Source organism: Macaca mulatta, chromosome 12, assembly GCF_049350105.2.
Source record: "Macaca mulatta isolate MMU2019108-1 chromosome 12, T2T-MMU8v2.0, whole genome shotgun sequence".
In the NCBI taxonomy this organism is placed as follows: domain Eukaryota; kingdom Metazoa; phylum Chordata; class Mammalia; order Primates; family Cercopithecidae; genus Macaca; species Macaca mulatta.
Window position 1 is genome coordinate 26,003,052 of NC_133417.1, and position 13,830 is coordinate 26,016,881.

The window sequence follows — 13,830 nt, forward strand, 5'->3', positions numbered from 1 at the left end:
GGAAGCAGGTGGAAAGTGAAGGAATGTGCCGTGCCCGAGATCCATGTTTCCCACAAGTCCATAAGTGCCCTGTGGTTTGTGTGCCTGCCTTCTTTGTTTTTCTCACTCAGCCAGTATGTATTTACTGAGCACTCGTCCTGTGCCAGGCCTCTGCCGAGCCTACTGGTTCTGCCCTGGAGAAGTTCGCAGTTCCAGCCATCTGGGAACATCCAGTGACAGTACAGCCCACGCAGGAAGATGGTTAAGGCACAGAGGAGACAGCAATGACCTTCAACTGGGTGGATCCAGGACTGCCTGCTTGTAAAGGAAGAAGAGGCAGGAGTCCATCCAGAAGAAAAGGAGGGAGGAGGGAAGGGTCTTTTGGGCTTTGGCAGTGGCAGGCCAGGTGTAAGAGAGCAGGAGAGGTTTGGGAATGAGGGACAAGTTAAGTGTAGGCAGAGACCTTAAGCAGGTGGCAGAGGGAATAGTTGGGGTTAAAGCCGGAGAGCTTGCAGAAGCCCAGATTGTGAAGCACCTTGTGTGCAGTACTGGGAAGCCCTTTATATAGGGGAACAAAACTTTGAGTTTTGGAAACTAGTGACAATAAGGAGGATGGGTTGAAGGGGTGAGAGCCTATAGACAACGTCTTAGCCCACAGCCTCTAGGAAGCAGGGCCTGAGACAAAGACTAAAATACCAGTGTTTTGCTGCAGAGGGTGTTGCAAACCCAGGGCAGCAACGATGAAGGAAAAGGGAAGTACAGGGTAACAGACAGTGTGCCTGACCATGTTGGCTCCTGCCTCACCAGGGGCCACAGAGACACAGCAGCACACTGGGCTACTTGGACTCTCCCCAAAGGCCTGCAAGGAGGAGCTCTACCTTGGAATAGTCTGGAAGAGAGAAAGGAGGTGGGTTTTATTTGCCCTGCTCCTTCCTGTGTCCTGTTTGCCACCAGCCTTGGTTCACCTCACAGAGATCTAAAGCCCCTATAGTTCTGTGATGCTGTTTAGGAAGAAGGGCCCCATCACCCCATCCCATGGTAAGATTATTCCCCATCTGGCAGCACAGGGCAACCTGGCTTGTGTGAGCACTGACTGAAAAAGAGAGGAGCAGGGGCAGTCTGAAAGCGCTCCTAAGGAGCATGCCACTGTTGAGACAACGAGCCCAGCCCAGACATTACAGTAACAGTTCATGCAGGAGGGCAGAGCAAATGGAGGTGACCTGTAGTGGAGGGAGGTTTACAAGATCTTCATTCTGTGCAGTTGACAGCCCCAGCCTCAACTTTTCTAGGAGTTACGTTACAGTAACAGTAAAGGACTCTCTTGGCTGGTTCTGGTCAAGGCATACTCTATGGCCTTGTGTTTCTTAAATAAAAAACAAGATTCATTATTATATGTTTGTAAAACCGTGTAACAGGCCAGTTTCGATATTTGTGGGGAAAGAGGAGAAGCCGCTACAGGCTGAGTATACCTTATCCAAAGTGCTTGGGACCAGAAGTGTTTTTGATTTTGGATTTTTTCAGATTTGGGGATATTAGCGAATACTTAACTGGTTGAACATCCCTATTCCCGAAAATCTGAAGTTGAAAATGCTCCAGTGCTCAGCATTTTGGATGATCTGAGCTGTGGACCGAGACCCTGCCACTCTGTCCTGTTAGGCCTTCTCTGTAGGACTTAAATTTTTCTCTGCCCTCCACGGAGTGGGACACACACTTGCCTCTGCAGTCTGGTTTTGTTACCCTGGAGAGGGATTGACAGCAGTTCCCAGGGAGGAGTACTGCTGCCTAAGACTCACAGATGTTCACCACTGGAGGAGCCAACTTTGGGCTGAGCTACAGAATTTTTTTAATGACAAGTCATAAGATGCTGCATGAATGAGGGGAAATGATGTCCAGGAGAAATACGTATGTCTGCAGTGGAGAGCAGGGGCGTTACTGGGGAGGATAATGCCATTCACCAAAGAACATTCCTATACCCTAATTCACCAGCTAAAAAGGAAGTTGGAGATCAAAGAGATATCTGCATCCCCATGTTTATTGCAGCACTGTCTACAATAGCCAAGATACAGAATCAGCCTGAGTGTCCATCGGCGGATGAATGGATAAGGAAAATGTGTACATACACAATGGAATACGATTCAGCCATTTAAAAAAATTGCAGCAACATGGATGGAACTGGAGATCATTATGTTAAGTGAAATAAGCCAGGCACAGATGTCGAATGTTCTCGCTCCTATGCAAGAGCTAAAAAGGTGGCCCTCATGGAGGTAGAAAATAGAATGATAGATACCAGAGGCTGGGAAAAGGGGTAGGTGGGAATAAAGAGTGGTGAGTTAATGTACAAACATACAGGATAAAGGAATAAGTTGAAGTGTTCAATAGTAGACTAGGGTGACTATAGTTACCAACAGTATATTGTGTATTTCAGATTAGCTAGAAGAAAGGACTTGAAATGTTCCCAACACAAAGAAATGATAGATGTTTGAGGTGATGGATACCTTAAATACCCTGATTTGATCATCACATGTAGTATGCATGTATTGAAATATCACATATACCCCATAAACATGTACAATTATGTATCAATTTAAAAATGTTTTAAAATAAGTTGGGGAAAGCTTCTGATTCTCTGGTTCTGCATTCTACCACTCCCCCTGCTGTGGACTTACAGGAGCGTTGCGTAGATTGAATTGTTTTTCTAAAGCTTTCTCTCCAAGCTCTAAATATCTTATGACTGGTTCTGAACATGTATCTGCCTCCAGCTACGACCATAAACAGCTGAAAAGACACTGACAACACTGCTCACTGACTCCGGCATGCGTTCTCCTTTCCGTTTGTATCTCCTCCCCCGAAATGAGCTTAGGTAGATTTAAATTTTAATCAGTTAGATCAGTTGTTCTTAATGGGAATTTAAATTGAACTAGAGAATAAAAGCATTAGGGGGGCTGCTGGTTGCTTAGCTGGAACCTTTGGGCGACAGAGGTGGTTGCATGCTGTGATGTGATACTCAAGTGTAAGCCCTTTTTGACTGCATCTCCAGAGATCTGTTGGTGATAAAGTTTTTGGAGCAGATAATTTTCTTTGACCTTAGTCTCTTAAATTGGAGAAGGAAAGCTTTCTAAGAAGTGATCTTGATCCAGTTCTTAGATCAGTGGGACATCCAGGTCTGTGGTGGTCACCTATGGTCACCTTCACCCTGGGCCTGGATGACCAAAGTAAGGAAGGGACGGGGGAGTGTATGCTGGAAAATGTCTCTTACCTCTAACCCCTCCCCACTTTGAGCCTTCCCATGCATAGCGGAAAGGCAGACAAGGACACCTTTAATTTTTAAAATCCTGAATATCCTGTATCTTAAACACAAAAGATAAGAGTGTCTGTGAAGACAGAAGGGGATCCTTTGAGCCCCTTGATGGCAATAACTGAACCTTCAACCCTGGAGAAGAGGAGACCAATTTGATATTATGGAGGCAGAATATACAGAACTGTGTGACTAATTCAACGTGTGTTTCCATGGAGCCTGAAGGGGACAGAACCACAGGTGCAAATCTGGTGTAGGTACTTGGCTGTGAGTTTGGTTTGAAAGCCTTCTGGGGCACCTTTACCTGCAATAGATAGCGTGGTTCATCTTCACCAGGATTCTACTCAGAACTCTTACAAGTGGTAACAAGAGACCTGAGGTAGAAGTACCTAATTGTTACATCAATGTCAAAGGCTAAAGTTATATTTGAAACATTTTTTCCCCTCTAATCAGCTGTTGAGATTTTCACATTTGTGAAATTAGTAAATCCTTTCTGAAGGTAATCTCTAGTTTTGGATTTTACCATGCATAAGAGTAAGTTCATATACTTTATTAGTCTTTACATATACCTCTTTGTATTTGCCTGAACTTGCCCCCTTGTTATACTTCAAGAAGCCCCAGCCTTTTCTGGGATTTAATGGCAATACATATGTGATCTAGTACCTTGTTACTTTCCCAGGCATTTAGTCTGGGAACCCTAATCTTGAGTGTGTCTACAGTGGATATTTTTCTCTAGGACAGGAACCAAATGGACTATTTACTGGTCTGCCCGGTAGGTCACCACAGACATAGCCTAGTGGTCTTTGGCCCATCTTCAGTAGTTGGCAACTGACTTTTTAGGCAAAATGCCTCCTTTTGTGTAAAGGAGAGATGCCTGTCCCCACCTGCAGCCCCCAATTCCTGCTTTAAGGCCAGCAAGCTGTCCCGAGAGGTCTCCTCGTAGATGAGTGAAATCCACCCAGAGAAACTCAAGTAAAAATATGGGGTGGGGTCTGGGAAGAGCTGCGTTTATTATAAGGATCCAGAGGGACCTGGGAATTTAGGATAGGGAACCACTGTGGATGGGATCGGAGCCAGAGCAGCTCTAGGCCCTAGTTTTTCTCCTCTGTCTCTCTGCTTTCTTTTCCCACTCTCTCTGGAAGTACTTACTCTCATTCTACTCCTCCTTTCTTTCTCTCTCTCTGTGTCATGCTTGCAGTGGTGATGTTTTGGTTGTAGTCACGTTCTTGGGTCCCTCTTATTACCGACTGCCTGTGTCTTCCCCTCTCCTTTAGCCCTTACTTGGTTCTTTTCCCACCCAACCCGCCAAAACTGGCAACCAGTTTCCTCAGAACTTGTTATCTGGCTTGTAATTGCCCAGACTTCAATGCTCAAATGACCTTTTTGCTCTAAAGCCAGTGGCCATCTGGCAGTAATCTCCCAGTATAAAGGATTCTGAGTTCCCAAGAGAGCATCTGGTTGGCTCCCCTTGCCTTCCTGAGCCTGCTACATCATTCCTGGGCTGCTGGCCAGCCTAGGATTGGGTCCCCTCAGGTCAGACACACCCTGGGCCGGTTAGCAGCCAGCAGTGGGGGCAGGATAACAGAGTCCCCTGCCTACTTAACAGGAGCTGTGGGTGGGGGCAGGAGTTACCAGATACATCTAGCACAATGAACCATATCCTAGAACCCTTCAAACTAACATATGCCAGGTAGGTGTAAGCGTCTGTACTAATTTAAAAGTATACATTTCTAAGGTAATGAGTTCAGCATCTTGTGGCCATACCAGACATGGCATGGAATTAAACTTTCAGTCCCACTGTTCATTTTATTCATACATTAGGGTGGCAAGGGTGGTCTTGCTTATTGCAAACAAAGTCATCCTGGTGTATGAAATGAAGAATGTGGACTGTGCAGTTTTCCCAGTCGTGAAGACTTTTGATACATCACTTGAAATGTTTCCCCTGAAGTTGAGGGTCTTTGGTAATATCACCAGGGCAGTGAATGGCAGAGACCAGATCATGAATTGCTTCATTTACAGACTGCCTCCGGGCTTCCCTGCACTCTGGCTGCTGATACCACACCCCGTGTCCCTTGTGGTCTTAAGTCACAAAACCAGCTATTGGATTTGCCTGGAGTGTCTGAAAACAGGCTTAGAATGAGGAAACCTTGTCCTACTTTTATACAACTGGAAAACATTACAGAACTTGACTTTTTGAAAATTTCCCAAAAAAAGGAAAAGAAAAACCCACAAACCCCAGCTTGTAGAGTTTAGTTACAGGGAAACCCAGAGATAGAAAAAGTGAACTTGCTTCCACTTCACAGGTAGTTTTGCTTTAGAAAATGTGCCTCAAAATTCAGTGCCTACAAATACAAGAAAAGGGGTTTGGTTTTGCTTCTAATACTGTAAGTAAAACTACTCTTGAATGTTTTGGAGCTCATCAAAATTGACATTTATTCTCTTCTTCTACTTTTATCTACCTGAGTATTCTCATTATCTCTCCAGCTGTGAGAAACTCTCATCTTCCCATGATCCCGATTTAGGTGGGATCCAGTTCTGACAACATGAGTTAATCATCACTAGAAACATTGGCAAGAGCTGGGGATGTTTGTATTCCTCTGGGACAGCTTAGCATCTCTGGGTAAATATTCCAGTCCAACTGACTGCCTTCCCCAGGCTGTCCTTCCCCAAACTTCCTCTCATAGAGGTAGGAAGAGCCAAAAGCAACTGTTAGGTCCCTGGTAATTCACAAAGCAAGGATGATACTTCAAAACAGTTGGCTATATAATGTATTTCTTCTTGCAAAATTATACAGTTGGTATTCAGTAATATGTTGACATATAATGTATTTCTTCTTACATAATTATATAATGGCCATATGACTGTTTATGTCCTCAAAGTCCAACCAGATTACTTTTTTTTTTTTTTTAATACTTTAAGTTCTAGGGTACATGTGCACAACGTGCAGGTTTGTTACATATGTATACATGTGCCATGTTGGTGTGCTGCACCCATTAACTCGTCATTTACATTAGGCATATCTCCTAATGCTATCCCTTCCCACCCCCTCCCCACAATAGGACCCAGTGTGTGATGTTCCTCTTCCTGTGTCCAAGTGATCTCATTGTTCAGTTCCCACCTATGAGTGAGAACATGCGGTATTTGATTTTCTGTTCTTGAGATAGTTTGCTGAGAATGATGGTTTCCAGCTGCATCCATGTCCCTACAAAGGACATGAACTTATCCTTTTTTATGGCTGCATAGCATTCCATGGTGTATATGTGCCACATTTTCTTAGTCTAGTCTGTCACTGATGGACATTTGGGTTGGTTCCAAGTCTTTGCTATTGTGAATAGTGCCGCAATAAACATACGTGTGCATGTGTCCATATAGCAGCATGACTTATAATTCTTTGGGTATATCCCCGGTAATGGGATGGCTGGGTCAAATGTATTTCTAATTCTGGATCCTTGAGGAATCGCCACACTGTCTTCCACAATGGTTGAACTAGTTTACAATCCCACCAACAGTGTAAAAGTGTTCCTATTTCTCCACATCCTCTCCAGCACCTGTTGTTTCCTGACTTTTTAATGATCGCCATTCTAACTGGTGTGAGATGGTATCTCATTGTGGTTTTGATTTGCGTTTCTCTGATGGCCAGTGATGATGAGCATTTTTTCATGTGTCTGTTGGCTGTATGCATGTCTTCTTTTGAGAAATGTCTGTCCATATCCTTTGCCCACTTTTTGATGGGGTTGTTAGTTTTTTTCTTGTACATTTGATTGAGTTCTTTAGAGGTTCTGGATATTAGCCCTTTGTCAGATGAGTAGATTGCGAAACTTTTCTCCCATTCTGTAGGTTGCCTGTTCACTCTGATGGTAGCTTCTTTTGCTGTGCAGAAGCTCTTTAGTTTAATTAGATCCCATTTGTCAATTCAGATTACTTTTAAAAGAAATTTTAGCAGTTTGATTGCCAAATTCCTGTGATCTGCATGTTAAGAACTCTGTGACCTCTAGTCTTAGAAGTTCTGTTCCATGACACAGGTTGTTATGCAAATGAAAGACAAAGAGAAATGTCTTCTGCTTGTTCTCCTCTTCAGAATAAGAAGATCTACTTGGACATTATTCACACATACATGGAAGTGCATGCAACTGTTTATGGCTCCAGCACAAAGAATATTCCCAGTTACGTGAAAAACCATGGTATCCTCAGTGGACGAGACCTGCAGTTTCTTCTTCGAGAAACCAAGGTAAAAATTCACCAGGAATGTGGTGTTCAGGTTAATGCCATTGGCTGTGAAAATGTGATCAGAATATTTCATGCTTGTTTTTTCAGTGCTGCAATAAACTCTTTTGGCTATTTTGGGGCAGCAGTTTGCTAGACCAGTGGCAGCTGAAAAGTTAGCGAATTGTGGAATGAGATTGCTATGTTTGTCCATTGATTTATTCAAAAATCGTATTTACTCAGTGTTAGGTGTCAAGCAAGGGGCTAGGGATAAGGCTGCAAATGGAAAAGGTAAGGCCCTGCCTGGAAGGACAGACCGTCTAATACAGCAGCAGCTTTCATAGTAAGGCAGGGGTGCTGAACTCTCCCCCAACCCAGTCATCACCATTCAAGGAGTGGGTTTCCCAACCAGCTTTTCCTCATACCTCCTTGTTCACCAAGTACGCATTGGACAGTGAAGAAGTTCAGATGAGGGCAAAGTCCCTGTGGGCTCGGAAAGAAGAGCAAGCATCAGGAGAGATGCAAGAGACGAAAGATGGATGGAGTGTAGACACACCTGGCATGTGGGCCAGACAGGAGTTAGAGTCAGGTGGTGGAAGTACAGATGGCATATTCAGGAAGGGGCTAGAAGCCAACCCAGCTAGTCTAAGTGTTGAAAAATAGTGGAGGTAAAATTGGATGAGGGGATGTGAGGGTCTGATTGGCACAGATGGAGGCAGAGTTCAGACCATGTGGTGGAGGTAGCCAGGCAAGCCCCTGAGGATCGTTTTGCTCAGCAGTAGCGTGATGACCCATTGCTTTGACACTGTAGGGAAGTCCACCCAGTGGTCTGTGTTCTTTCTGTAATTCTGCCATGGAAGTACCAAATGAAGTTCAGGAACTTGTGAAGAAACCAAAGTTTGGCCTTGAAGGGTTGACTGGCACTTCAGTGTATTAGATAAATTCCCTCAGGTTTATTAATAAGTTTTTGTTCATGAATTTCACAAATATTTATTGAGTAGCTGCAATGTGCTAGGCGTTGTACAAGGGTTGCAAGTGTGAAGAAGGCATGTGGATCTCTCTCGTGGTATGTCCTAAGCACAAGGAAGCTTATTGTCAGTAGTGGATTTCTCAGCTCTCGTCTCTGGCTCACTTTGTTTTCATGTTCAAGGTAGGGGAGAGAGGTTGAGCAGGTGGACTTCTATGGCATAATCTCGATTGCCCAATCATCATGTGATACTGCATTTATAAAAAGTGTATTCATATATGCTAGCCTCTTTGATTCTTACAACAGCCTTAAGAGGTAGATAGAGCAGGTATTATTGTTAACTTTGTTTTGAACATGAGGAAATAGGCTAGAGACTTTGGCTTGCCCACAGTAAGCCAGGGTCGTCTTGGAGGTGGCCCTAACTCATGATTTTTTTAATTGCAAATTAAGGCTCTGCTAGCCCCTTGATGTACGGTCCTCATAAACACTCAAACTTAAGAACGCTTAGTGGACACCCACTAGCCAAAAGAATGTATATCTGCTCTTTGCCTCAGTTTCTCCACCTGTAAATGTATTTGATCCTTTCTATGTCCAAGGCATTTGTATGATGCCACGAATAAAATAATTTGACAAATTCTTTAGCTTATTGGGCAAAGAGCTGGTTTCTTTTAAGATTTTATTTCCTTCCAAGGTCATCTGTAGTCTGATGACTGTTTTTGATTATCCAGGAGTGAAGTGTGTTCTCTAGTTTTCACTCTTTGCTTTCCATCACCTTCTGTCTTAGGCTGACATTTTAGAATCATCAGAATGCCTGGGCCCTTTAATGGCAGTGCTATTTTTGCCATTTGCCTCATTTTACTTTTTTTCACATCGGATTGTGGAAAGAGCTCAAGCTCCTTTAAAAAACATTTGGCAGAGCTGGTTCTCAGCAGCATGTCATTACTGTCTCGCACACTTTTATTAACCCAACCTCATGAATGTCTCTCTCAGCTTTGCGAATTTTAAAAGAACCCTTACTTACCTACCATCCATTACCCTGTCAGAGAGTAGGAAATAGGCCAAAATGGAGATCACTGATGTCCAGGGGAGGACAAGAAAAGAGACAGGGAAGGCCCAGGCCAAGATGTCCAAGTTTGCTTAATGAGCAAGGATTGCAGCCTCAGTTAAAGAGCACGAGGGGTATATGTTCATCCTTGAAAAACTGGGACCCAGTGTAGAGGATGTCACTGATCCCATTACCTATTGCCTGCTCCTTGAGTAGAGTATATTAAAATACTCTGAGTGGAATCATGGCTCAGACATTTGGCAAATATGACAAGGATGGGGCAGCTGAGGCTCTCCTCACACCCGGCACATGGCCACAGGCTCCAAAATGTGTGAACCTTCGGCTTTGAAATAATGACATGAAAGACCAGTCAGGCTTTGCATCTATAACCCTTTCTGTCTCTGACTCCTTTCTCTGTGTCTCTGAGCAATTTAAAAGTGATTTATTCCAATCCACGTTGGAAATGGGGAACTGGAGCTGCCAAGAAGCAAATGTCTGCAGCATGAATGGGATTCACACACTTCTTGGACTTCTTACTGGTGCGAGAAGCAAGGCTGATCTCCTCAAGAGGGTTAGAGACAGAGATGATTGATGATTGATCAGCTTCTGACTCATTGTTTTTCTTTACAAGCCATCTGTGAATCTCTGCACTAAACTTAGGAAACCCTCTGCTCAGCAGAATTTTGTCCAGGCGTGCCATTAGGGGTGCAAGTGTCATCAGTAGCCTCTTGCTTCAGGGGACCTGTGAAGATGGAAGGAATTGAATATAACACTATTTCTGGGGCTAAAAGAGCCAGGAAGTTGTTGGAATCTAGCAGACTCTTCTAATTGGGGTATAGATTTGGATGAATGAATTACTTATCACAGGACCACAGCCGAGTCATTCAGTCCAGCAAACCCCAGGAGTACAGTTTAAGCCAGCAAATCAGGACTCACTAGGGTGGCATGTTTTTATTTTTGCTTTAAATCTCCATCTCTTTTAAAGTGGCTTCTTTCTTCATCTTCCTGGTTTTAACCTCTTCATGTCCACCTCCCCTAGTCTTCCCTATTTCATATATGATACTGAATAGTGCATTTGCATCTGCAACTCACTGAATGGTTTGTGAGCTGGACCAGTACCGTCCTTTCTACAGTTGAAAACAAATTCTGGCTCTGGGGAAAAAAACAGGCAAAGCTGCAGCTTCCACACGTGCTGTCGCTGTACCCCTTCTGTACCCAGACCTCCACTCATTCACCTCTCCAAGACTTGGCTGGGTCATGACGGTCCTGTTTCCCCATCATGTCAGCTTATCAGTTTACCTGTGGGACTCACCTAGGAGCCTGGGCAGGCCTGGCAAATATGCAGTGCTCCCTCTGACTCATCTTATCCTCATGAATGACTGTGCCACCCTGCCCCCCACGCACTATGTCTCTTCTTACTGAGCTTGGATGTGTCACAAAACCTGTCTGAGGCGGGTGCGGTGCAGTAGCTCACACCTATAATCTTAGTACTTTGGGAGAGGCCGAGGCGGGCAAATTGCTTGAGCCAAGGAGTTCTAGACCAGCCTCGGCAACATGCAAAACCCCATTTCTACAAAAAATGCCCAAAAAATTAGCTGTACCTGGTAGCATTCACCTGTAGTTCTAGATTTTCAGGAAGCTGAAATGGGAAGATCACTTGAGTCCAGGAGGCTGAGGTTGTGGTGAGCTGAGGATACCTGCATTCCAGCCTGAGTGACAGAGGGAGACCCTGTCTTTAAAAAAGGCTGTCTGAAAAACCCAGGGCTTGAGGCAGCAGACTCTCATGCAGCTGCATGAGGGCCAAGGGCCTTTGCTTGTTCTATCCACAGGTGCATTCACAGTGCCTGGTTTATAAAAGGCATTTAGATGATTGTATAAAGAAGGAAAGAAGGAGCCAAAATGAAACACATTGACCATCTGGGATCTCTGAGATTTCCTCCTGTTATCATATACGCTGCGCCTAGATCTCTTAGATCTCCCGAGCTAGGGACACTACCCTTCTGATACCCCATGCCTGCCTGTCTGTGATGTTGCTTATATCTGCAGGCCCTGTGAGTGATAGCCCAAGAGCTTACTTCCTTAGGGGGAGCAGTCCTTCTATTTCTGTTACAGATACTGGTTCCCATTTGCCCTCAGGCAGCTAATTGAGGCAGGTTTCATCCTAGTGAGCATACTTCAAATCATTCCCATGCCATCTAGATGGGGAAAAAAATTGAATGAACACATCCATGCCTCCTTCCTTCCCCCTTATCCATACATGTATGTAGACTGAGGAGTGTACAGAGGTATGAGTCAGTAACCCTGTCTGACTTTCAGAGCAAAAGTGCATCCCCACACTCAAATAAATACATGTTCAACCTCTGTGCACAGAGACACTTGATTGCTGGAAAGATCCAGTCTCATAGTATTTATTCTTTTGCTCTTTCATCCAGCAAGTAAGTATAATATTAAGTACTAGATATATTCTAGGCCTTAGTCTAGCCATTCTAGAGACAGTGATGACTCAAGCAGTTTTGCCAACAAGGAGCATACAGGTGTGCTGGAAGAGGAAAGCAGGTAACTGTAACAATGTGGATCGTACACAGGTAGAACTAGTCGTAATATGAAATAATGATACCAACATAAAACTTTACTGTCACGCTGAGTGGGGCCAACAGTTCATTTGTGTAAAATGTGGTTCTGTGACTTGTGAAATCAATGTAGTGGATGGGGCAGTCCCATTCAGAGGACAGGAGCCACTGTCAGTCACAGTTTAACACCTCCATGCTATTGCGGTGCACCTGCGTATGGGATTTACCGTAACAGTAACAGCCATTATCTCTCCCCTCAACCATGTGCTAGGCCCTATGCTAAGCCCTTTCTGTGTATTCTCTCTTTTCATCACAGAAATCCAGTAATCTTGGTACTGTTATAAACAGTACCATTTTAATGAAGCAGTCACTGAGGCTCCAGTCGTGAATAAGCCTGTTTTGCTGCCTCCGTGTTGGCAGCTGAGGGGTTGTCCTGGTGTGGAATTTGGGTGAGAGAGGCATGGTCAGGAAAGGGCCCTCCCAGGAGGTGATGCCTGAGTGGACTTTTAATGGTGAGCACTTGAGGCTGGCCTAGCTGAACATGTTCAGCATCTACAGGTTTAAATTTATGCAAATACTCTTTTACTCCCCCATCTCCAAGTTAATAAATTTACAATGTGAATTGTAATGTGTTTGATTTTATATTCGGGCTTTCAGATGACCGAAACTCAGGAACTTTTTATCCTGATGCTGTTGTTTGTGGTTTGGGTTTTTGTTTCTGAAAGGGTATTTAGGTAGCTGGACATAATCAGCCGGCTGGTCTTCAGGAAATAGTCTTTGGTTTAGCAGCAGACTTTGACAAAAGTCTGCTTTGGGCATGTAAACATGCTTCGTGGGTCTTCTTTTCTTAGCCTCTGTGGCCCTTCCAGCTCTTCCCTAGAGAGTCTTCAGGTCATGTGAGTCAGGGGCTTGTGGAGCCCTTGGGAGGATAGAGCCAGCCTGGACGGGAGAGAGTTTGGCCACTGTTTATCCCTTCCTTAAGCATCAGGTACCTGAAAGAAGGCAGATGGCCAGAGAAGGGTCCCTTTGGGCTACATAAAAGCATCACATTTTGGGAAAATTGTTTTCTTCATACCCAGCCCTTGTCTCGGTTATTTTTAAGATATAAAAGGGATGCCTATTACCAGAAACATTAATGTAATGATTCCCAGTCATTGTATAAAAATAAGCAAAGCTTAGCAATAGCGTGTGACTTGTGGGACTGGCTTATGTGGCATTCACTGTAAACCATATCATCTCTTATCTCTCTCTTCTGATGAATGTCCCTCCCCCTTTTTTAGTACAGATACTTTATGAAACAATAAGAATTCATACATGCAGGTGCTGAGCATCTTGTAAACCCACAAACATAACTCCTGCACACCAAAACTCTGTCTAAATGATACAGGGCCGTAATATGCAGCTGTGTGAAGTTACATATGGATTTGAATTTGAGTGACTGATTATCCAACACTTACTAAGCGCCAAGACTTGGAATGAATCCTTTCCGTGTACTATCTCATGTAATCCTCACAGCAACCCCATGAAATAAAGCAGTATTATTTTATACATGAAAAGACTGAGGTTTAGCAAGCTTGTTACCTGGACTAAGGCCCTATAAATAGAATAGATTTATAAATGGGCCTTAAAGAATCCATAGACAGAAGCATCCAGCAATTTGTCACAGTTACTAACCTAGGCAACGATGGAGCCAGGCCTGTGAAGCCTACAGTCTGACTCCCGAACCTGTGCTGTAAATTACCACATTGTTCTGGGCACTTTGTGCCAATAA

The 13,830-nt window shown here is 44.1% G+C and overlaps 1 protein-coding gene across 5 annotated transcripts in view; it reads left to right on the top strand.

Moving 5' to 3' along the window:
- MGAT5 (alpha-1,6-mannosylglycoprotein 6-beta-N-acetylglucosaminyltransferase) overlaps nucleotides 1-13,830 on the top strand; it is a 336,921-nt gene that overhangs the window by 275,050 nt on the left and 48,041 nt on the right. For all 5 annotated transcript variants that reach the window (XR_013401979.1, XM_015109959.3, XM_015109960.3 and 2 more), the window contains exon 12: nucleotides 7,353-7,502. Coding sequence is in view for 4 of the 5 variants with exons in the window: in XM_015109959.3 (XP_014965445.1) it covers nucleotides 7,353-7,502 (150 nt within the window). In the remaining variant the exon portion in view is untranslated. The remainder of the gene's footprint in view (nucleotides 1-7,352; nucleotides 7,503-13,830) is intronic.